The sequence below is a fragment of the Heloderma suspectum genome, chromosome 5 (genome assembly GCF_057233095.1).
Source record: "Heloderma suspectum isolate Gila_16-S chromosome 5, 16-S_ref, whole genome shotgun sequence".
Classification (NCBI taxonomy): domain Eukaryota; kingdom Metazoa; phylum Chordata; class Lepidosauria; order Squamata; family Helodermatidae; genus Heloderma; species Heloderma suspectum.
In genome coordinates, this window is record NC_139462.1 from 2,641,244 (window position 1) to 2,666,370 (window position 25,127).

At 47.0% G+C, this 25,127-nt stretch overlaps 1 protein-coding gene across 3 annotated transcripts in view; it reads left to right on the forward strand.

Annotated features, from left to right (window-relative positions):
• Positions 1-25,127, forward strand: part of SFXN5 (sideroflexin 5) — a 124,831-nt gene that overhangs the window by 21,577 nt on the left and 78,127 nt on the right. For all 3 annotated transcript variants that reach the window (XM_084855218.1, XM_084855215.1, XM_084855217.1), the window contains one exon: positions 10,417-10,494. In XM_084855218.1, coding sequence (XP_084711344.1) covers positions 10,417-10,494 — 78 coding nt within the window. The remainder of the gene's footprint in view (positions 1-10,416; positions 10,495-25,127) is intronic.

Genomic DNA, 25,127 nt, shown 5'->3' on the forward strand with positions numbered 1-25,127 from the left:
TTCCCATCCCGGCATTTGCTTGAGTAAGAGCCGGCATCATTGGGGAGCCTGCGTTAGCACTTAACTAGCACTTTACATCTCCAAGGTGCTGCTCAAACATTAATTAATCCTCACTGTGAGGTAGGCACTAAGTATTAAATTATGCTATAATTGCACTTTGCAGTGAGTAAACTGACAAAAATTAAGCAGAAGTGCCTTGCCCAAGAAGTGCCGTGCAGTGGCAGAGCAGGGGCTGGCGGTGGTTCCTGTGCGCTGCTTAGCCTGGCATTCTGCGCTGCTGCTGGTGCACAGACTGCCCCGCTGTAGAGGGCAACTTCTAAAACAATTGGAGGATTATCAGATCAAGCCCAAGAAAGAGAGAGGAGCGGCTGCATTGCTAACGATAATTCCCACTGTACTTGATATGCGCAACATGCTCCTGCCATGTAGATTAACAAGAGGCTGAAAAAGCAGCAGGGTCTTGTAGCACCTTAAAGACTAACGCATTTAGAATGGCATAAGATTTCTGGCATAAGCTTTCATACGCTAGAGTCCACTTCATCACATGTCTCAGTTGGCAGGTATATATGCATACATAGGTGTATGCAGAGAAATGTAAACAGTGGGGTCAGATGGAAATGGAATGCAACAAATACAGTCTGTGGCAACTATGTTAAAGCTTAAATATATGCAAAATAAACATAGTAACCATTGACAACAGCAGTAATTGTTGATAAAAACAAACATCCTAGCATTGCTAAATTAATCCCGTAGTGGTTTAGGATACTACTATCATGATTCAAGCCATCTCTTGTGGGCCACTGGGCTAGCAAACCTTCTTGTGGGCTAATGGCTTGCTTACATGGCAGTATTAAAAAGTTAGGAAGTATGCTGAGAGGTGAACTCATTTGAAGTCTTGCTTAATAAAGATAAAAGAGCACAAGGGTAGATGTGCTAATCATGCTGCAGCTCCCATGAGTTTGGAGTAAGCCCATTGAACTTACAGAGATTTACTTTTGAGGAAATGCATAGTAGTGGGTTGGAAATGGCATTGAAGTTTGAAAAAAGTTTTGAAGCCTTTTTTAAAGCAAATTGAAGAGCTTGGGTAATTTGCATATCCCTTCACTGATCTAGGTAAAGATCTCTCCCTGAATCAGAAGCCATGCGTGTGAATCAGATTCAGATCCAAATGTGCGTATCTCCCTTCCCTGAACTAGATAAAGAGCAGCTTCAGCACAAAAATCGCTTGCTGGATCAGGAGCTGTGTGTGTAAATCAAATTCAGATCTGAATGCGTGTGTCATCTATTCATGCAGTGTTACTCCCAACTGGTTATGCATTTGGATGTATCAGGATATCCCTGCAGTCCCAGATTCAGCAAGTGATGTGGGCCCATAAATACATTAAATTTCTTATAGCTTATATTCAATTATCAACCAGTGGTGTAAGATGCTAAAGAAAATTTTAAAGTTGACCATCTCCACCCATGCTAGATGTGTGGAAACAAGTGCTGCTGCTAAAGATATTCATTGCTAGCTCTCTTGTGGCATTAAGTGTAATGTATTTAGGGGAGAAGTGCTAGCTATATTTAAGGAAACCGCTGGATGTTCCTTATATATAGATCTTTTACTAATGTTGAGGGAATATGTTAAGGATGCCATTATTTTAAAAAATTGAAATAAATCTGATCCCTTCAGAATACCCATCTCTTGCATGAAGCCTTTGGCTAGACCCTTATGTCCTCACCCCATACTATTGCAGCTGTCTGCCTAAGTTTGTGGAACTGTTTTTGCACGTGCTGCCCCATTAGCCTTGCCTCTGTGGCTTCCATGCCTGTCAGATGGAGACTGTAAGTCCCTCAGGGCAGAGACCCATATTTTCATGTTGCTCTGTAAAAAACCAGGTGCATGGCTGGTACCCTGAAAATAATAAGAGAAATAATGTTTGGGTTGTCTTGACTAGAATCATTTGCCGATAAATGAAAGGAGGTTGAATCGTCAGGAGAGATGGGTTGGGAGAACAGTAGCAACAATGGAACTACTTTCCATCGTAAGGGCAGCAGAAATTTTGTGATGGGTGGTTTTTCTTTAAAAGGTATTGGAATAACAAGTATGGGCAACATGTTAACGGATATATCTTACTTTTGTGATTTTCCCATCATTTTTTGGTTAAATTCTTTTTTTTATATTTAGAATTCACTGCATATAATCTGTTTTATACAAAAATTGAAGAAGAAAAGGAAGAATAAATAAAACACATCAGATCAAGCTTGAGATCTCCCAAGAAGCAGGCTTGCCCAGGGGTATATCTGCCCTTGGGGGCCTGTGCCATTACGTGGGCTCACTGACCTGAGGGGCCAGTGTTTTGGCTTAGTCTGGCTACTCAAGTATCCTTGCATGAGTGGGGCTCCCCCCTCCCCGCTGCAGCCTCACCCACTGAATCGCATCAAGCCCTGTGGATGGAGTTTCATCTTCCTTCTTTTTGTAGCTCTAACGCTACAAAACTTTGAACTTCCTGAACGGATCAAGTTCGCCTGTGTGGGGGAGGCTGTGCCTACATCCTGACAGGTGTGAGACTACAGTGCTTAAAATTAGGCTTTTAATTGCGTGTAATGAAACTATGTTGGGCTAGCCGAGGAGATCAGAAGATATTTTTGTGACGCTAATTTAGTCCACGTGACATTTCCTTGGACAGATTGCTGCTAACACACAGCAGGGGCTGTGGTAGTCGAGCAAGCCGAGAGGCTGCGACGCCTGAGAGCAGACGGGAACTTCAGCCTCCAGTTGCATTCTGAAGGGCCTGCTTCCCTTGTTCTTCCTCTCGTGCTGCCCAGATGTTGGCTGGAGCAAGTAATGTGCTGCTCAGTGGGGTGCTATTTGGGCACGTCTCCCACCTTGAGTGGGTCCCTTTTGCCTTGCCCTCTCTGAGCCGGGTGGCCGAGCTCTCTCCCTTGAGGTGCCTGAAGTCTTTGCTCAGCAGGGCCTTTCAGTGCTGCATTTGCTCCCTGCTTCTGTACCACTGGGTGAGGTGACGTGGCTGCTCCCCTACGGGGGGGCGGGCAGATGGCTCTGCGGAGGAGCCCCAGTGTCTGGGTGGATGGCGACGCTGTCTCTGAAAGGGAGGAGGCTCCTCTTCTGCAAGGCTTGTTTGGAGCTTTACATGATTTCATGCTGGAGTCAGTTTTATTAGAGCGGAAACCTCCCCCAGGCTTGCCACAGCAATGGGGAAGTGATCGGTGCTGGTCCTATGCAGAAGCCAGGCAGGTTTCGAAAGGGAGAGATGTGGAGCAGCCTTTGCAGGCGGAGAGGCAAGTGACAGGAGTGCACGATGGACAAGGAGGTTGCCAGCATTCTTCATGCTGCAGACCCCAGAGGCCACCACGCCTCTCCCGCCCCAGTCTAGCCACCTCCGTGTGCATGCAGCAGAGCGGTCGTTGGTCCTCCTCCTCCATCTCAGTCCGCTCCCTCTCCCTCCTGTCATTGCTCCCTTTCTCCTGCCATCCCCTGCGCAGGCGGTCTTTTGGCCACTTAGGATCGTAAACCTCCCCTGAGGGCATTTGCTCTCCTGTCCTGCCAGTACTGCGCCTCACCCGGGATGGGTGAAGATGCCACTGGGAACTGAGGACGAGTGTGCCAGCCTCTCTGCTCTCCTCTGGCATATCCCTCTGGGGGTCTCACAACTGGGCCCTCCCCTGCCCAGTGGTACTCCACAGTGCACCTGGAAAAGTGCATGTAGCAGCCTTGACAGTGGCCTGAAAGAGAACTGCCTTTGCCAAGAGGTATTTTCTGCCTCTCAAGATGGCACTTTCAAAAACCTGAACAAGGCAAACCTGCGTTTTACAATTCAGAAACACATCCGTGACTTGCTGAGAAGTATCACCAGTTTCCTGAAGAAAATTGAACTCCACAGGAACGTCCGTGAAGCAAAACCAAACAATGAGCCTTGTCCTTTCGGTGAATGTGCCATCGCCTCTCATTTGCAAATGGTGAACGGCCCTTCCTGACCGATCGATCAGTCAATCAAAGGCTCCTTTTTGAGATATTGATGTGACAAAGATGACTGGATGCAAGGACCATTTCAATGCCGGAGTTGTTCCATGGTCTTCTCAGATGTTTCTATAGTGTGATGGTTGTTTGTGGGGCTCATTTAACAAAATGTCACTTCCTCTCTTCTATTCAGGGAGAAAGACCAATAGCTAGCGCAGCCACCTGATGATACTTATGCCCTTCCTGTCCATTTATATTTCTGTGAGTCAGAATGGCAGTTAATGGCTTTATGAAATCACACCTGGCGCACCATTTTGGACACCAAAACCCAGCTGGCATAGCCTTTCTCAGTTGGATTTTGGTGTACCAATAGATGACATATCTATTATTACTGAAATGTAGATGTGCTTCCCCAAGAATTTGGGATTGCTGTTTTTGTGGGGAGGCTTTCAGTTATGTCGCACTCGGGTTATTAGCTGTGCTAACCCTACACTTGACCAATCTGCTCTGGACTGTCGCTTGTCCAATAACCGGCTGCTTGTCTTGGCCAAAGGCTGCCAGGACTGGGGAGCCATGTTCTCATGATACTGTGTACGTGCAGGCATATCATATTGTGAGGACATGCTCAGTGTTGCAAGGAAACCTCGCAGTGGGGACTGGGGTGTTGGTAGCTACTGTGAGTGACAGAGGAAGGATGTGGAGAAGCAGCAGCAGGCACTGAGCTCCCTCCCAGGAGTGGCCTGGCAGCTCTGAAGTGGTCCATAGATCACTTCCTGGGAAAGAGGAGCTGAAAGTGAGTGCAAAACCTCATTTTCATTTAAGGGAGGGTTCCAGTGCTCATGAACATCTTGTCCAAATGCCTAGGTTAGGACTTGGACCCTGTCCCAAACTGGGGACAGAATGGAGCCCTCTGAAACAGGGGCATTCTGCGCTTGTGTGGTCTTTGTTAAACCTTTCCTGATTTTTACTAGTACTTTTTCTCTATGATTCTCTCATGGAAGGCTTTATTTTTAACTGTTGAATGTCAGAGGAGATATACTTCTCAGATACTTACAAATGTTTCAAGCAAGATTTGTTTGTTTGTAGCATTTGTCCTGTTAAACAAGATGGGTTTCCGCCAGGGTTGTTATAGTAACTGCAGAGATTTCCTCAATAAGAGGAGGGGGAAAATAGAATACGGGACCATTCATCTATTTTTTTGCTCCACGTTTTCATTCAGAGGATCGCGATGCCCCATGTAGATTGGTTGTAAAGAAGAACTCATGGTGGCTAATTTCAGTGTTAAAAACATACTAATAGCAAGCACAAATAGTTCCTGGAATACTAAGCAGGCCATTCTTGTGAAATTGGGTCATTTTCCCTGGCTCCTTGGTTACCATTCAGTCACTTGGCTCTTCATGGACATGAACAGCACCAGAAGGATGATGATCCTTAGAACTGGGAGGCTTTTGGCTTTTCTCCTCTAGATCTTGGCTCACCCCGTCACGTTCTCTCACTTAATTGTATTGTAAACCATTATGTGCCTTAAGTTTATCTTGTATGTTACATTTGATTTGAATAGAATGGTAATGTTCTTGTTTTCATGGTGATGAAGGAAAGCGCCAACATAATTTTAGCTTAGTCCATTCCTTTCTCCTTGTGAAAGTTAAACCCAGTTTTTCTGCTGCTCCTTTTCTGGGAAGTGCACCAGATAATCTCAGTTAAATAGGACATCTCTGTAATGGGCACAATCTCAAGCAAAATGTGGAGGCTTCCTCATCCGCATTCCTTAGGGGACAACGGACTAACAGTGAACCTGAGAACATGAGAGCTGTGCTGGATCAGGCGAAAGGTCTGTCTCATCCAGCATCCTGTTCCCAGAGTGGCCAACTAGATGCCCCAATGGGAAGCCCACAATCAGAACATGAGAGCAAGAGCACCCTCCTGCCCATGTTTCCCAGCAGCATCCTGCATGACTAGTAGCTGTGTATCATTCCCTGACCTTCCGTGTCTGCATCAGTGGATCTGGATCCAGACTGCACTCTTTCAAGTGTGGCTGTGCAATCCTGAGCACGTCAGGCTATCCTCATGTAAAGTTAGTGCTTGCAAGTGGGCACGTGACCATCCCTTTACTTGTCTTCTATTCTTCCCTCCCCAGCCCCATGACTCAAGGCCATCCCATTCTTTCGTGGTCTTGTCTGTCTAATGCTGACTATAAGTCCTCAAGGGTGGGACAGTTTGGTTTGTTTATGCAGAACCTCTTCCAGCCTGAGGGCCAAATTCCATTTCAGAGAAGGTCTCTGGATGCACATTCAAGTAACGGGTGGGGCCAAAGGCAAAAGCGGCGGGGCCAACCCCCTATGCTGGCATATTTTAGTTTAAAGTTTTTACATCCAGTAAAAGCCTTAAGGGAGGCATTTCAGCCTTTCGGAATGGGGAAAAATACACAAAGCCAGGAAACCAAAAAAAATTATTGGTAGTTGGGAGAAAGGAAGTGTGGCCTTCTGGCGAACCCCAGAGGGCCAGATTGGGACCCTCGGAGGGCCAGATTTGAGCCCCCGGCCTGAGGTTCTGCACCCTGTCCGATACATTCCCTAGTATACTGTTAATGCTAGTAAGCATAATAAGAAGTGGCAGTAGCTTTGCGCTGAGACATTGGAAAGGAGGGTGATTGCACACATGTTGTGGAAGACCAAAAGAGCCCTAGCATCTCCAGCTACCCTGAGGTGATTCAGCTGCTGCATCTGTTAGTTGGAGTACAGAAGGAGCATTGCTTAATGTCCTCCTCCATTCCTGTTAGATGGAGAGGATTTCTCTGCAGAGGATTTCTCCATAAGGTTATGCTCGTGTCTCAAGACGAGGCTTTGGGGAGAGGAGTTAGGGAGGGTCTGCCTTGGCCACAAACAGGCACGATTGGATTCCTGTTGTATGAGTCCTTCTGTCCCCAAGAAGTGGATCAGTTTCCCCAGGTGACTGAGTCCCTTGCCTGCATCTCAGCTCCACTTTGGAGGGGCAGCTTCATTCTGGAATGCAGCATGTTCCTTGTGGAATAACTAATGGACAGAGCAGTACTACAGAGGAGCAAAAGACCATTTGGAAGGTGCCAGCAACGATACATATGGATGCAAGACTGGATTCACACTCCTGGTTCTTGCCAACCACTCTGGAACGTTTGAGACTCCTGGCATGGAAACTCTGTCTTGTGGAAAGGTACAACAAATTTGGATTCTGGCCACCACTAAATGACAGAGATACACAGTGGCCTAGGAGCCCAGCATGCATTGATCCCTTCTGCGGGATTGAGTGATCTGTGGATTACTCTCTCCTGCCTGTCACATTTCAACCCTTCTATTGTGCAATATGCTTGGCTAGGGGTGATGTGGGGGCTAGGGCTGTAGCTCAGTGGTAGAGCCCCTGCTTTGCATGCAGAAGGCCCCAGGTGCAAACCCCAACATCTCTAGGTGTGCTGGGAAGGACTCTTGTCTGAAACCTTGGAGAGCCATTGCTTCCAGTCACTGTCGACAGTACTGGGCTAGATGGACCAAGGGTCCAGCTTGGTAGAAGACGCTTCCTATGTTGAGCTGTGTGGACCAGTCTCTGGTGTAGTTGTGTCCAGTAGTCCACTTCTGTCCATCACATTGGATGGATAACTCTGCCATCTATGTCTCTGCCATCAGGGATGTAGCCACACTGTCTATTTCCAGGTGATGCTGGGTTGTGGTATGTGTGTTTGTTCCGCAGAGTAGGACAAAGAGCAATTCACAAGCTTCACAAGGAAGCTGAGGCAGGCCAAGGAAGGGCAGACTGCTTGGGGCTGAGAGAGAGATGTGATCTCTTTGAAGGACAAACAGTGTGGTGCAATTCTGTTGATAAAACTCAGAATGGTTAAAACTCGGACTAAACCAGCAGAGAAAAACTGTTTGGGAGTTCACATTCAAAACTCAGCCAGGTCCGTTGACATGTTGAAACAGAATAGTTTTTACATGGGATTGATATGCTGTCAGAGAGGGGGCCAAGTGGGTCTCCTAGGACTGAATGTTCTGAAGTCTGGGCACTTCAGAAGGTCCTGTCTCATGTACTAACCTACTCAACTTCTGATGGTGGTGGGATGCAGAGAAGACCTCCCTGAATAACCTCAATGGGTGGCAGGTTTATGCAAGAGGAGGCAATCCTTCAGACAATCTTTCATCAGGTATTCTGTTTCTAAATAAATAGCACGAACAATAGTTCAATAGGGCTGGCCTGTGGGCCTGCTTTAAACTATCATTTGCCCCAAATTTAGTGTGGGGTGTAGGAATAAAAACTACTATTCTGCCTCCCCGCCCCTGCACTTGGCATTAAATAATTTTTAATAGGGAAGCAAGCCTTAATCAGTTAAATTTGCATATAATAAATAAACGGCAAAACTTTAGTCACAGGCTAAAATTCGTGTCCAGGCTGCAGAAAGTGAGGCATGCCCTGCTGTGAAGGCTTGGTAAAGGCACCAACTACCTCCTCCCTTTTAATAGCGCCTTAAAAACTGGTTCAGCAGCACTGTGAGATTTGATTTTGGGGGTCCTGTAATGGGGGGTATTCATGTAAATCAGTGGAAGAGAAGGTTGTGCTTGTTGCCGTGTGTTTTTATGACATGGTAAGTTCTCGCACTAATTATGCCCGGCCTTCGGGGTCCTTGGACACTTAAAATGAGGTTTTGATCACCTTCAGATGTAGCTCACTCCTGCCCTGCCGTCCACAAGGTGAGCCCCCCTGCTAAGATCTTCTGCGCCTTCTTCAGGCTTTATTGACTTTGGGTTGCTAATACTCTATGGAGTTGGAACCGGAGCCTTCGGTATGGTGGTGCCGGTGGCGTGGATCTCCCTCCCTCCTGCAGTGCTTCCAGTCTACAGACGGTTTGCTACGGGGAAGGGCTGTGGCTAGTGGTAGAGCCCCTGCTTCGCATTCAGAAGGTCCTAGGTTGAATCCCCGGCATCTCTAAGTAGAGCTGGGAAAGAACTCTGCCTGAAGCCCTGGAAACCTGATGCCAGTCAGTAGACAACACTTCTGTGTTCCTGTGTTCAAAATCTTTTAAGACTCGATTTCAGTTATTGATATTAATTTGGAGGACGTGATTGCATTAGGTGCTTTGCAGTTGTTCTGTTAGGTAATGAATTGTGTTTACTAATTGTAATAGCTTAAGTGTAATTGTTTAATCCTTTGGCTTTTAATTGATGAATCAACTTTTATTATCTTGGAATCCTAATTTTAATAAACAGGCTAATCCAGTGCAAAACTAGCAGCAAACGTGTGTGTGATATTAGTGAGTGCACAAGTGGATTTTGGCTCTGTGAGGGGTGGGGCCACCGCTCATGAATGCATTAACACCCCCCCATACACACACATACAGACACCTCTGCATGCTTGCCCAGTTCCACTTTGGTGTTCATTGCTGCAGTTTCCCAAGAACAAACTGAAAATTTGTCTTTGAAGAAAGGAAAGGGGAAGAAAGATACCCGTGCAATTAATCAGAGCATCTGAAGGAGCAAGCTGGCTGGCACTGAAATTTCTAATTCTAAGAGGAACATGAGGGGCTTTTGTGGGGGACCAATAGGGGAAGAGGCCAAAACCTTTGGAACCAACTGGCATGATTTCCTAGCAGGCCGTTCCCTCAAAACATGTTGTAAACTTTGATAAAACGTTGATCAAAAATATGTTTTTTTCATGGCAAATTTTTTTGGGAACATTTAATTGAAAACACAGAAGTGAACAAATGTTGATATTCTTTGTCAGGAATTATTTTGTTTGAAATCCATTGCTGTGAGCTGTGTCAGGGGCTAGATGAGGCAAGATATAAATATTTTAAAGAAATATAATGAATTATTTCCCTGATGCTTCTGTCAAATGTGAGAGGGACAACTTTGAACACTGGGTTAGACGAGGAAGAGGGAAAAGTTGTATATAGTGTGATCACATTCTCTGACCACCCTTGAGGTCTGCCCTGGCAGGATCAATACATGAGTACACTCAGGTAGCTTTGCATGATATCAGTTTTGTTTATTTATTTTACATCCTGACAAATATCTGATTGCTAGGAACTGGGTGGCCTTGCTTCAGGGAGACATTCGGGAAACTTGTGGCTGAGATCTCCCACAGTGTCTGGGCCATGGAATGATTTCTGTAACATGGGTTGCTCCCTCCCCTCTGGTCACTTGTTGCTTCACAGCCCCTTTCCCCAAAGGACTTGGGCTTTTTCTGCAGTCGGGCCAGCCCTGTGTTTATCTGCATGCATAGCAGGCGTTTCCCTTTTTACCCCCCTGCTTGCGGAGGACAGCATGCCAGTGAGACTGCAGAAGCCACAACCCTCTGGTGGGAAACACCTAGTTTTAAAATTCAGCTAAGTGACAACCTGGTCTAGCTAGTGCCTTTCTGTATTTTCTTGTTTTTTCCTTGCAGAATACCTTTTGCTAACAACACTGTTGTTTGTTGTCTATTTGCAGAGTCATCTTAAAGAAGCTGTGCAGTTGCTGGAGGACTATGAACATGGGACTCTGCCCCCAGGAGTCACCAACAAAGAGGTAATCTGAGTGAATTAATCATTCTTCAGACTTCATGTAGGCATAAGATCCTCCAGATCCCCTGCTGTAGGCTTCATGGCCAGCAACTCGTCTGCATTCTACAGGCATGTCTATAGAGCTGTAAATGTGAGGGTCAGATGCACATCAGATACGCTCCAGTGTGAATCTGAACCCCACATTCTGCCCTGTGCTTTCCAAAGGTCCTCAGCCCCATCAAACAGAGAGACGGTAGGGCATTGTGGCACCAGCATAGTAGCTACAGGTTGCCTCTTTTCAGGAGCCATGGTGACTTGGGATTCCCTGACTTCCCATGGCTGAAGAGAGAGAGAGATTGAGAGAGAGAGAGAGGATTCTTGTACTTCCACTGTGTAATAGGAACAGCCTTTTTAGATCAAGCCCAAAGGGCTGAAATGAATGGGGCTCCTAAAGATTCTCCTCTGTGAATTCTGCTACTGAAGACTCACTGGATAGTCTCTGAATAATTGCCACATTCACTGAATATTTTCACTTTGATAGTCAATTGGCCTTCAATATTTGATATTTTAGACATTATATTTGATGTTATTCGATAGCTGACATGGAATTTTATTTGGTGTTGTGGTAGTGTATGACAGAGATTTCACACTTGACAGCTGCCAAAATCAAAGCAATCCAAAGATGCCAAGAAGTCTAAAGCACTTGAGTTTTGAATTCTCAGTAAAGATTTCAGATTCAAAATTTGAATGGCAAATTGAAAATTCTAGCAGTTTAAGTTGCTGCCATATTTTGTTTCTGTTCTAATCTGTTCCCCCACAGTGGCCAGCCAGGTGTCATGGAAGCTTATGAGTGGAGCATGATGGCATGTCCCTGGGATCTGGTAAAAAGAAGGACGTTGCCTTGGAATGTAGAGGCTCCATTTTTAGCTCCAGTGGCCAATAGCCTTGGTAGGCTTTGCCTTCATCAGTCTGTAAAATCCTCTTTAAAACTGGTGGCTATTCCAGTCTCTTGTGACAGGGAACTGCATAAGTGTACATAGGCACATGAGCCATCTTGGTATGGACAGAGCCTTGCAAATGGAGGCGGTCATCCAAGCGTTGTTTTTGTGCCAGTTGATCAGAGTTGTTAGTTCGTGCCTTTCACTGCCTCTTTCCCCCTGACTCCAGCTCTGCTTAGCCAATGTTGCAATGTCTGGTTTTTCACCCAGGCGCAGTCTGCAGGCAAGCCTTGCCCAACCTGGTGTCCCCCGGATGTGTTGGACTACCTTATCATCTACAACCAGCATGACCCTATGAGCTGGGGATGATGTTCATTGTAATCCAGAATATCCAAAGGGTGCCAGGTTGGGGAAGCCTGCTGTAGATCATGTGTTATTGCAGAGATTATCTGGATGGTGGGATGCACGGTTGGCACTGTCTCCATTTTTAGGAACCCAAGTGAGTACGTGGCTGAGCTGGGATTTGAACCTGGGCTTCTTGTGTCCACAGTTAGTGCTTTATCCACACCGAATTGCCACCATAGCATAGACCTATCTGAGTCAAGTTCTTCTCTTCGCTAGGAGAGGCTCAGGGCCATTGTTTAACCCCTCCCCTCCTCACCAATTAAGGGTTCTTGGCTACCATGCCAGAAAGGCCTCATTCTGACAAATCTCAGACAACTAGGTTGGAGAACTGATGTAGTCAGCAGTCTGCCCCCAAAAGGCTTAGTGCCCTCCTAACCAGATGTCACTGCTGAATTGGTTTTTGAGTTTGGGCAGTTTTGTTCTTGCTTGGCCTAGCTTCCTCCCTTTTGAATGTCAGAATGGACCTCTTTGTTTCCAAAGTGATGGAAACTAAGGAGAATTCGTGTGGACAACTGAAACTTTATCCTTGGGATGCAGGTGGGAGTTACATAACCTCAGTGCTGTGTTCAGGAAGTTTCACAAAGAATTGCCAGGAATGGTGCTGGGCTGTGGTTGTGAACCAGGAGGCTTTGGGAGCGGGTGCATTGCCAGCAGGTGAACGGCTAAGAGGCCTGCCCGAGCCTGGAGCAGCTGCTGTTTGGGGAAGGGCTGATTGCAGGGCAATGTCATCAGTAGCTGACAGCGATGACTGCTGTGCTCAGCCCCCCCCCCCTTTTCTTTCAGTTGCATCTTCTCTGTATGCCCAAGCATACTTATTCTTCCTGAATAGTGGGCTTCTCAAGATGGTTGCGACTTTTCTCTTTCATGGGTGAAAGCCTGTTTCAAAGTGAAGAAAGAACAACTTGTCCTCTGCTCAGGAGATGTAGAGACTATGCATCCAAGACGCCTGTGAGAACGAGCTTGTTCCATTTTGTTCATCCTGTGAGAACGAGCTTGTTCCATTTTGTCAGAGACAGACAATCTTGCCACTGACCTTTTATAGGAGATCCCCTTCCTTTGCTTATATATTTCAATGTATAGCTTTCCCTCTCTTGGGGTTCAGATTGTGGCAAGATGTTTCAGTCTTATGAAATCCAAAATCCCCAGCCTATAAAGTACATCAAGAGTCAAAAGCATAAAATATGAAATCCAAAACAAGTCATTTTCTATTTGGATATGTTGTGATTATGTGCAACCTCACTGGTAAGGAGTCAGGATTACAGTTTAAGGTTGACACAGTTTTGGTCATGAAACATCTCTCTACCTTAAAAGAGTTCAAGTCTTCAGGGCCAGATGAATTGCATCCTAGGATACTAAAGGAACTTGCTGATGTACTCTCAGAACCTTTGTGTTATCATCTTTGGGAAATCCTGGAGAAGAGGTGAGGTGCCACAAGCCCGGAGACTGGCAAACATTGTCGCAGTCTTCAAAAAGGGAAAAGGAGCATTTGGGAAACTACAAGCTGGTAGGCCTGACTTTGTTACAAGGGAAGATACTGGAATACAGTATAAACCAGTCAGTCTCAAAGTATCTCTATAACAGGGCAGCAATTAGCAGAAGCCAGCATTGATTAGTCAAGATGATAAAGCAATCCACCTGGAAGCACCTTGAAAACAATCCCGTGATTACTCGAAGCCAACATGGATTTGTCAAAAACAAGTCCTGCCAGACAAATCTGATCTCATTTTTTGATCAAGTCACCTCCCTTGTAGACTGTGGGAATGCTGTAGACAACATATACCTCGACTTCAGCAAAGCTTTCGACAAAGTGCCCCACAATATCCAGATGAGCAAACTAGCTCAAAGTGGGCTAGATGAAACAACGATCCGGTGGATCCACAGTTGGCTACAGAATCGGACTCAAAGAGTGCTTATCAATGGGACCTTCTCAAACTGGGGAGAGGTAATGAGTGGGGTACCGCAGGGCTCAGTCCAGGGCCCAGTGCTCTTCAACATTTTTATTAATGACTTGGAGGAGGAGGTGCAGGGAATGCTGATCAGATTTGCAGATGACACACAATTGGGCGGGATAGCTAATACTTTGGAAGACAGAAACAAAATTCAAAGTGATCTGGATAGACTGGAGCGCTGGGCAGAAAACAACCGAATGACATTTAATAGGGGTAAATGCCAAGTTCTGCACCGAGGAAAAAGAAACCAAATGCACAGTTACAAGATGTGGGATACTTGGCTCAACAACGCTACAAGCAAGAAGGATCTTGGAATTGTAGATCACATGCTGAATATGAGCCAACAATGTGATGTGGCTGCAAAAAAGGTAAATGCTCTTTTGGGCTGCATTCATAGAAGCATAGCTTCCAAATCCCGGGGAGTACTAGTTCCCCTCTACTCAGCACTGGTTAGGCCTCATCTGGAGTACTGTGTCCAGTTCTGGGCACCACACTTTAAGAAGGATGCAGACAAACTGGAGAGGGTTCAGAGGAGGGCAACAAAGATGATCAGGGGACTGGAAACAAAGCCCTATGAAGAGAGACTGAAAGAACTGGGCCTGTTTAGCCTTGAGAAGAGAAGACTGAGGGGAGATATGATAGCACTCTTCAAGTACTTGAAAGGTTGTCACAGAGAGGAAGGTCAGGATCTCTTCTCGATCACCCCAGAGTGCAGGACACGGAATAATGGGCTCAAGTGACAGGAAGCCAGATTCTGGCTGAACATCAGGAAAAACCTCCTGACTGTTAGAGCAATATGATAATGGAACCAATGACCTAGGGAGGTGGTGGGCTCTCCCACACCGGAGGCATTCAAGATGAGGCTGGACAGCCCTCTGTCAGGGATGCTCTGACTCGGATTCCTGCATTGAGCAGGGGGTTGGACTCGATGGCCTTGTAGGCCCCTTCCAACCCTACTATTCTATGATTCTATGATTCTAAGAATAAATCCTGCCAGACTCATCTCTTTTTTCATAGAATCATAGAATAGTAGGGTCCTCCTCCAAGTCATTAATAAAAATGTTGAAGAGCACTGAGCCCAGGACTGAGCCCTGCGGTACCCGCTTGTTACCTCTCCCCAGTTTGAGACGGTCCCATTGACAAGCACTCTTTGAGTCTGATTCTGTAGCCAACTGTGGATCCACCGGATCGTTGTTTCATCTAGCCCACTTTGGGCTAGTTTGCTCATCAGGATATCATGGGACACTTTGTCGAAAGCTTTGCTGAAGTCAAGGTATATGATGTCTACAGCATTCCCACGGTCCACAAGGGAGGTGACCTGATCAAAAAATGAGATCAGGTTTGTCTTGCAGGATTTGTTCTTGACAAATCCATGTTGGGTTACTAGCTTAGCGGATTGTGGGAATGCTGTGGATATAACTCATCTTGATTTCAACAAAGCATTTGACAGAGTTCCCCATGATATTCTTGTTAGCAAACAGGTTAAATGCAGGTGAGGTGATAAAGTTCACTGCTGGTTGGAAAACTGTACTAAAAAAGTGCTCATCAATGGTTCTTCGTGAAACTGGGGGAGGTTTTGAGTGGGGTGCTGCAGGGCTCTGTCTTGGGTAGGGATGCTGGAGAAATTTGAGACGGATTAAAATGAGCTCAGATTTCTAAGAATCTGATCTGCAGAATCTGCTGCGGAGTGCCCCCCTCAGGCTGTGCGGAGTCCATGGACTTTCGGATGATTTTTTTACTTTCCCGAAATTTACACATACAAATCCATAGAAAAATACGCAAGTTCCTGCTGAGGAAATGCTGAATGGAATGGAGGACAATACACTAAATGGTACGTACTGAGGTAAATTATGTAAATACTTAGGTAAATATTTACATAATTGTTTGAGTATTTTTCCACATGAAGAAAAGAATATTCGCATCTGTCTGTGGGCGGATGAAGGAACAAAAGACACATGACAGTCCGCGAAACACAGACAGAGCGGGTTTTACACAGTCTGCACATCCTTAGTCTTGGGCCTTGCAGTCTTCAACATTTTTGTCAGTGGCTTAGATGAAATGGTGGAGGGAATCCTTCTCAGATGACATAAAACTGGGAGGGATCTCTAACACCTCAGAAGACAGGAACAAAAGTAACCTTCATAGGATAGAAAACTGGGCTGAAACTAGCAAAATGAAATTCACCCGAGACAATTGCAGAGTTTTGCATTTAAGCAAAACAACAACAACACAATCGTAAACACAGGTATAGGATGGTGAATACCTGGCTTGGCAGCAATACAGCTGAAAAAGATCTTGGGATTGTTTTCAGCTTGTGATTGACTACAAAAAAGAGCCAAAGTTCCTCAGTCCTGAGTTGTTGTTATTTCATTTTATTCTGTACTAGTCAGACCTCATCTCTTAGAGTTCTGTATCCAGTTCTGTGTGCTTCACTCTAAGAAGGATGTAGGCCAATGGGAAAGCGCTCAGAGGAGGGCAGGGAGGATGGTCAGCAGTATAGAAAACATGTCCTGGGAGGGGATCTTGAAGGAAATTGGTCTGTTTAGCCTGGAGGAGAGACAGTGGGGGTGGGGTGTGGAGGGAAGAGAATATGATACAACCCCTCATATCCCTGGAGGGCTGTCCCACAGAAAGGACAAAGGCTTGGTCTCTGCTGCCAGAAGGCAGCAGACTAGATCTAATGAACTTAGGCTACAGGAGGGTAGATTTTGGTTGACCATTAGGAGAAATCTTGTAAAGATAAGAGCAGTTTGACAGTGGAGCCAATTACTTAGAGGGGTGGTGGTCTCTTTCTCTCTGGAGGTCTTCAAGAAAAGGTTGGACACTCATCTGATGTTGCAGATAATCTCATTGGGGATAGGGGAAGCTGCTAGGTCCTTTTGCTTTTCCCTGTACAGCTGATCATCTCCCTCATCGACTTCTGCTACCTTCCACTTTCTGGTCTTCTGTTGTCTCACCTTAATCCTCCCATCTCTGTCTAGAACTCTGCCCCCCACCATTTGCTTTTCCCATTGCTTAGACTGTATGACACCCCTCTTCTGATCCTTGCACTGGATCCATTTGTGCTTCTATATCTAGCAGAAGCTTCAGTACCTCCCATAGCCTTGCCAACCTTATCTCTCAGCCCTGGTGTCTCAATATATTCCTGTCCTTCTCTTCACCACTTCCACCACCTTCCTCAGCCCCCTGAAATTCTCCTGCTCCCTCAGCAAACTCTGCCCTTTCCATCTGCTGCCGTATGTGCTTGGGACTGCCTCCTGTGCAATGTCACCTCTCTCGTCTCCTTCAAGTCCCTCCTTATCACCTGCCTTCTCCTTGAAGCCTCTGGCATCACTCCTTGGTTCTCTTTCCTTTACTGATAGTGCCTCTCACTACTATGTGTAACTGAACAGAATGCATAACCCTTTCCTCTTGGCCTCTGTTGCCGCCTCCTGTGTGGAGTTTTAGATTGTAAGCTTCTTGAGACAGGGATCAGGTGCCTTCTTATTCTGCAAAGCTCTACGCACAATGATGGTGCTATATAGATGCTGCTGTTAGATGATCCATCGATGGAACATTAAAACTGTAGAGAAGGTGGGCCATTCAGTGAGGACACGGAGGCAACTGTGACACATATGCCACAGTCATTTCTACAGCTAGTCATTGCTTCCAGAACAGATGATCAGAAGTGTGAAAAGAGATTGTTCGTGTTACAAAGTGCATGCAAAGAGCTAGTTAAGTGTGTTTGGTTCATTGGATTGTTAACTACAGATGCTTGGTTCAGTTTGTTCCCATCTCCGCAGTTCAGATGGCTGCCTCCTCAGTGCTTAAATGCCTGGTGATTGGACCCGGGAGAGGGGAGGGGGCAGGACAGCACTTCCGAGGCCTCTGTCGTTTTTTCAAGTCTTGGGCAGAGCTAGCAGTGCACATCAGCAGCCCCGCCCTTGACTGCCTGGAATTAGCCTTATAAGCCAAGCTTTCACAAAGTAGTATAGGGATATAGAAAAGCTCTGCTAGATCAGAGCAAAGATCCATCTGGTCCTGAATTCTGGACTAGCCAGTAGCCCACCAGACCTCCCTCCTGCCGCAGACCACCCCCGAGAAGCTCACAAACAGGGTGTGGAGATGTGGCCCTTCCTGTTTTGTTTGTCTCCAGCACTGGATAATGTCTTTGCTAGACGTTTTGATTTAGGCAGGGGTGTGAATCTAGGGTAGTGCTAGCCTCTTTTCAGGCACTTGAAAAATCTAAAGCAGGGCAGGCAGCCTGGTGCTCTCCAGATGTTTTGGACTACAATCATCATCAAAAATATTTCTTGGCTGCCTTTCAGGGCAGAAGCAATTTACAACAATAAAACATATAAAACCGATACAATATTAAGACAATAAAAACACAGTAAAATAGTAAGAATATAATAAAAATAGCAATACAAACCAACAACAAAACAAGCAATAAAAACAGAATCCCCAGTTCCCAGAATCCCTGACTGTTGGCCGTGCTGATGGGAGTTGTAATCCAAAACACCTGGAGGAAAGCCAGGTCTACCCCTGATCTAGACAGTGGTGTGTTGCTGACCTCTGCTTTAGCCAAGGATACGCCCTGTTCTCTTAGCAGATGATGCCATACACCGAGTGGTCTGCTAGATCATTCATGGGAGCCTCAAACTCTCTTTGATGAATAAGTCTGCCACATGGGTCTTCTGGTGGCCAGGGCCATAGAGGACTTTTCCTTGCTATGGGTTGGAATTCCTGAAACATGTGCCAAGTGAACCAGTGTTTGGGGGCTATCTCTGGTTTCCTGGTGAAGTCCAAGATGCAGGCTTTAATTTCACAGTCTTATCTGACTGGCCTGAGTGTGGCTGTCTTTCCTTATGAGATTCCACTCGCTGAGATTATCCAAACTGCCCAGAAGGGACCGCTGTGATGTAATGGAACAGAAGCTGGCTGTGCTAGGCCTTCTGTGGGATCTCAGGGATTTTGTACCTATTCCTCATGTTCTACCAAAGCCTCCTGAGATGAGATGCTGGGGATGGAGCAGGGGGAGCTCTGTGTCCTGTTTGGGGTCTTCCTGAAGGCATCTGCTGGAGATTGGTCTGATCCAGTAGACCAGTTCTTACTGTCTTCCTTGCTTCCAAGCTGTTGCAGAGGGCCTGAATATACTTGGCAGCAGCCCTTTGCATAGACAAGTTCTGACCTAAAGCTGTAGGACAGTCTCTAGAATGGGTCTGCAGATTTATCATTTTTCTTGACTGCAGAAATGAATATAAAAACACAACACGCTTCTCTGCAGTTGGAGCAGCAGCCCGGCTGCAAGCAATGAGTGTCCGGGGAACAGCTTGCTTGGGAAGAGGTGTTACCCAATTCCTCCGCTGAAGACTGCTAATCAGTGTTCGTCCTTGTGTTCTGCTAATGATGGTAACAGGCTGTCAGTGGCCATCGCCAAGGTTTTCCAACGCTGTGTGGGCCGTCTCTGGAAGGATGATGTCAGCAGTGCCTGCTCTGTCTTTATGGCTGTGGGGGCAATTTCAGGGCTCTTCTGCTCAGTTCCAGCTTTCTGGGATCTCTGTGGCTTAGTAAAGTAAGTGAAAAAAATGTTGCATTGTATTGGTAGACCAAGAAGGGAGACAGCTGAGCAAGAAACTTAAAGACTGGGTCTAGTGAGGGTAAGAGCAATCCGCTGTACCTTTTTTTAAAAAATCCAGCACTTCTCATCCACTTCTCATTGCTCAGGTTGCAATGAGTAGCTTCTGCTTGCTGCTTAATCACATAGAACCAATCCCAAATAACAACTTACACAGTACCATCTGCGTATGGCCCATGGGTACCACATTGAGGTGGGTCTCAAGAGTAAGTGAGCTCTAGCTTACCCCCTGTGAGTGTCAGGATCCTGTGTGCACTTTCTAGGGTACCATAGCATTGCCTGCCCCAAACCCAAAGCCCTTCAAATTGCATGAGAAGAATTAGAAGAGGAGTACTACCCTCAGTTTGGGACCTCAGCCCAAATTGACCAGCCCATCTCAGTTCAGCTCACTAAGCAAGTTGTCAAGTCCAGTTACATGAGCTTAGTGAGATCAAGGTGTGTGGGCAAGGCATGTGGAAGAAACGCACTCTCGGCTCCTGCCCCAGTAACTTACTTTGGCTCTCAGCAGAGTAGAACCAGATGGTGTGTTAGCCCACACTGTCATGATCAGGCAAGGAGGCTTATTTGGAAGAGGAAAGGATGATTTTCGCCCAGGAGCTGGATAACAGATTGCCTCCTTGGAAGCTCTGGGCTGGCGGGATGGGGTGTGTGTGTAACACTATGAGGCAGTATGAGGGGCCTGGGACATCCACCTAGGGCAGGAGCGAGGAACCTGTGGCCTTCCAGATGTTGTTGGGACTATGGCTCCCATCATCCCTGACCATTGGCTGTGCTGGCTGGGGCTGATTGGAGCTGGAGTCCAGCTGCAAACAGAGGGCCACAGGTTCCCTACCCCTGACTTAGGGAATGTCACAATCTCTGTACAGGTTGAGGGGGGCAAAGGAGGGGGGAACGTAGAGCAGGAGCTGTGACAGGTGATGGTTCTGTTTCCTCACTGAAGGAGGATGCAAGGGGGGGGGGCTGTTTCCAGCGGAGCTTTGCCTTGCTTTGGGGCTTTCCCTGGACATGTGCTTGTTCCTTCTGAGTTAACCAGCTGGGGCTAAAGAGGCCAGCCTGCCTTACAGGGTTGTTTTTAAGAATGATGGCGGTAATTTGTGTGAAGCACTTTGAGCTCTTAGGAGAAGCACTGCATAAATGTTGCTCTTGTCATAAGAGATGCAGTGGAGAGTAATGATAAGAATGCCTCGAAGACCCTCCCAGTCCATTGTCCCTAGAACAGCCTCCCCCAACCTGGTGCTGTCCAGATATGTTGGACTGCAACTCCCAGCTGACTGAGCATGAAGCGGCAAGAGGCCGCAGCGAAGAGAAGCCACCCTGGTCGGCCCCAGTTGCTCTGGGGAGGCGCCGGGCAGGGAAAGCTGGCCTGGCCAAGACCTCTGTTGTGGTCCGCGGTATCGGGAGGAGCACCCCCCCCCCCGGGAAGGGGAGTGTTTTCCTTCACCATATCAGGGATGACCTCGAACTGGAGAGGGGCGACTGAATTCAGAGGGGCCAGGGAAATTTATTCTGCTCCAGCCAGCCCTTGACAATGGTGTTAAACAATTATTTTCATTTGGAATTGCTGCTGCTGTTGCTACTGTAATTTTTCTGCTACAAAAATCATTGCTGTTTTGTTCATGTTATTCCACTGAATTTTTATTAGAGAATATTTTATGTTGTGAGTCTCCTTGAGGGCTCCAAAAGCACAATGCTCTACATGTCTACTCAGAAGTAAATCCTGTTGCGGTCAGTGGGGCTTTTACCCAGCTAAGTGGCTATAGGATTGCAGCCTCAGACCCTCTACTGTGTTAACAATGTGTGGCTGCTTTTTAGTATTTTGATTAATTGTAATCCATCCTGGTTCACAGCAGAAAATTTGAGAGCTTGGGCACCCTCAATGGATCACATTCAGGGCTTTCCAGGTTTCTATGCAGACTGTGGGTTGCCTGCCTGTCTCTTGGAGGACAGTGGATGGCTGGGTGTTTGGACACAAGTATGCAGGCAAATCAGGCTGATGAGAAGCATACAAGCTTGCATATGTTTGCCGGCTGAAGCTGGTTCTTCTGCCTTTCTGTGGGGTCAGTGCAGCGGAATGAGAGCCAAGTAACAGGGCAGCCAGATTGCTAGGAGGATGGTGCCCTGCTCTCCTGGCCATTCCTGCTACCTTGGCCTGCTACAAGCAAAATGAGTATTTAGGGGCCACAGGATTAGCAGTGATTAGAACAACACTGAATAACACAAGGTGTGCATTAGTGAGTGGGGCTTGGGCCTTCCTCTGGTGTTCTGATATTATTATTATTATTAATTATTATTATTATTATTATTATTTAACTGCATTTTAATACAGCCCAAGAGCTGAAACACTCTAGGCAGTTCGCAAAATCAGGTTAAAACAATAAAATATGCAAATGTAACCAAACATAATGTAAAAGGAATTAAAACAGCTATAGAGTAAAACCAGGATAAAAACCAACAGCAGTGCAAGGATCTAAAAACACACTTTTAAAGCTGAAAGGAGAAAAAGCCTGGGAGAATAAAAAGGTTTTCACCTGGTGCCGAAAGGACCACAATAGAGGCGCCAGGTGAGTCTCTGGGTAGGGTATTCCACAACTGGGATGCTACCACTTAAAAGGCCCTTTCGCTAGGGGTTACCCGCCTCACCTCATTCAGTGGGGGCACCTGATGAAGGTTGTCTGAAGATGACCTTAGGATCTGGATGGGTATGTATGGGATAAGGTACTCCTTCAGGTAGCCTGGCCCCAAGCCATTTAGGTCTTTAAAGGTTAATACCAGCATTTTGAGCTGTGCCCAGAAATGGACTGGCAGCCAGCGCAGATGGCAAAACACCGGCATAATATGATCCTATTGGCCAGTCCCACTAAATAGCCTTGCTGCCCTATTTTGGACTAACTGAAGTTTTGAAAGGAATGTATGACACATTGCTATAATCCAAAGAGGAGGTTGGAGCATGGTGGTTGAGTAGAGCCCTGGCCTATTATGGCTTTTGCCAGAACCCCAAATCTCCTCCTCTGTCTGCATTCTTAATCTGATGTGCCCCTCACCACAGCATCCTGGCACTAAAGTATCCCCCAGGCAGCTGCTTCTCTCACCTTTACATTTTTTCAAATTATTGTTCGCACCGGCACCCGTGGAAGAGCTAAACGGAAATCTTCACCCATTTAACACGAGTGCCTTCCCCTGTGAAATGGGATGATCTTCGGTGCGAGAGAGAATTGCGAGGCTTCTCCATCCGTCTGTCCGTCTGTTCCTGGGGAGACGCGCCTTCTCCGTTCCCATCCAATCTCCCTCCGCCAGCCTTGGCTGAGTGGCACTGCGCGGAGGAGCGTGTCAGTTGTGACTTCGCACCCCTCAGTCTTTCCAAATGCAGCCTTGGCAGCTCGCTGCTTTGAAACTGTTTCATTTCTTTTCATTGCTGAAGTGCAAAGAGACTTGCCATCCTAATGGGCGTGTATTTATTACCGGGCTGCCCCTTCAATCAGGGTAGCAGCAGGAAGGGCCACTCCTGCTGGCTCAGGCACAGCAGAGAAGGACAGATCTACCGGAGGCCAGGCAGCATCCCTTTGGGGGGGAATAATGGCTTTTTTTACACTGTTGATGAAGAGTGAAGAGGCCTATTTGCAGTAAACTGCACTTTTCATTTCCCCCAGCCTCTTGCCTAAGTATGACCAAGCCCTGCACAACATATGGGCCACGTGTGGTCTGAGGAGCCCTTTTACAGCCCTCATAGGGATTATCTTCCCACCCCCCTTAAAGGCAGCCCAGTGAGCCCCACTTTCTCACAAGGGACCTGAGGGAGGCAGTCGGGGCAGAGGCTTTTTTCGGAGGTGCTGCGCAGGATGCTTAGCCTGCTTACAGCTTCAGCGGCTCCCCCGTTGCTGCGTGTCCCCGTCCACGTGTGTATGCGAACTCACAGGCCTACACATGCAATGAGGAATGCTAGACCGGAGGGGCCTTTGCCCGAGGAGTGGTGTAGGCCCAGCAGACCTGCACACGACTTCAACGAAGTGGCGAAACAGCTGCTTCTAAAGTGCGGGCAAATGAGTTCAAACAACCATTCAAGTCTAAAAATACAGACTTTAATTTTATGGGCCTATTCTTAACACATGCATGTGTAACACAAAAGAAGAAAACAGCTTGGTTAGTATGCCACCAGCTAGCATGCCAGTATACCAGTCAGCCCTGACACAGAGATAGCGGAAAGGCGGGGACTGGGGACATTCATGTTTGCCAAAGAAGGAGTGGAATGAGACGCCATGGAAGTGGCGAGGCAGGGCACTGGGGGAGCTGTGCGGCCAGGGGGCCTGGGTGCCGGTGAAAATGGTGGGCTGCAGAGGCACAGTGTGTAGATCTAAAGGAGGAAAGGAAAGGAAATAGAGCAAAGTGGCTACAATTACCTGGCTTCAGAGCGAAGGGAACTTCTTGAAGATGTTTATGCAACCGTATTTCTCTGTATCTATCTGGGTGTCCAGATCCTTTCAGGTTTGCTGGAAACAAATCAGTGTTGGAACAGGAGAAGCCACGTTCTGAACAGTGAGCTGCTGGTGCAGGTCCTCCTCCAGAGCAGACTGGGAGAAAGGGTGCTTATATGGGAAACCCTAGGACTGAGAGAGGCAGAACGTGACATGCTGTTTTCTCTGGAACTACAAGCCTTGGATTCTTGCATCTGACTTGGATCCCTGCACTGAGCAGGGGGTTGGACTCGATGGCCTTGTGGGCCCCTTCAAACTACTCTATGATTCAAGCCCCAGAATTCTTTATCTTGTTTATTATTTATTTAAGAGATTTTTAACCTGCCTTTTGGGGCACACTGCCCTCACAAGGTTCACATGAACATACAACTACAGGCATCCCAGTAGTTTTCTCAGGAGCTGGCTGTTGGAAACCACTGGTCTTCACCACGGCAGCACCCAGGAAGCCCAGGGGAGATGATGACAGCAGTAGCGCTCCTTTCCCTGGTGGACCAGTTGGTGCAGTGGTTCCTGGTGCCTTGCAGTTATTCTGGCCACCCACACTGAGCCCAGATGCAGTGGCCCTTGTGGAGGTCTTTTTGGTGGCTGGCTGGTCCTGATGCTGTCTCCTGCCAGTGCGGTGATCAGGACCATAGGGTGCTGCCTTATCCTGAGTCAGACCATTGCTTCATCTAGCCCAGGACTGTCAACACTGACAGGCAGCAACAACTCTCCAGGGTTTCAGGGAGGAGTTTTTCCAGCACTACCTGCAGATGCCAGGGATTGAACCTGGGGCCTTCTGCATGCAAAGCAGGGGCTCCACCACCAAGCTATGGCCCCTCCATCAGGAAACGTGGGAATGATGGCAAGATAATCCTGCTGCTGCTGCTGCAGTCCCTAGGTGGCTGGCTCATTGAAAGAGGGAGGAGCCTGATGAAATGCCCCTAGCCCCGCATTTGCTGATGCCATTCTTCACTCCTGCTGCTGCTGCTGCTGCTGCTGTTCTTGTTCTTGTTGTTATTATTATATTTATACGCCACCTTTTTCCTAGTACTGGGACACAAGGCAGCTTACAAAAATTATTACAAATAATTGCTACTGCCTCCTGACATCTCTTGAGCACAATAGCAGACAGGAGGAGCCTTCAGGGGTGGCAGCAGAAGGAAGGGACAGACACCAGAATAATTGGGGACATGGATATAGCCCTCCAATGGGAGAAAGTGGTCTTCAGAGAGCAGAGAAAAACTGATGCTAGATCCCAGGGGCCCAGAACAATGGATAAGGCAGGAGGGAGGGACGGA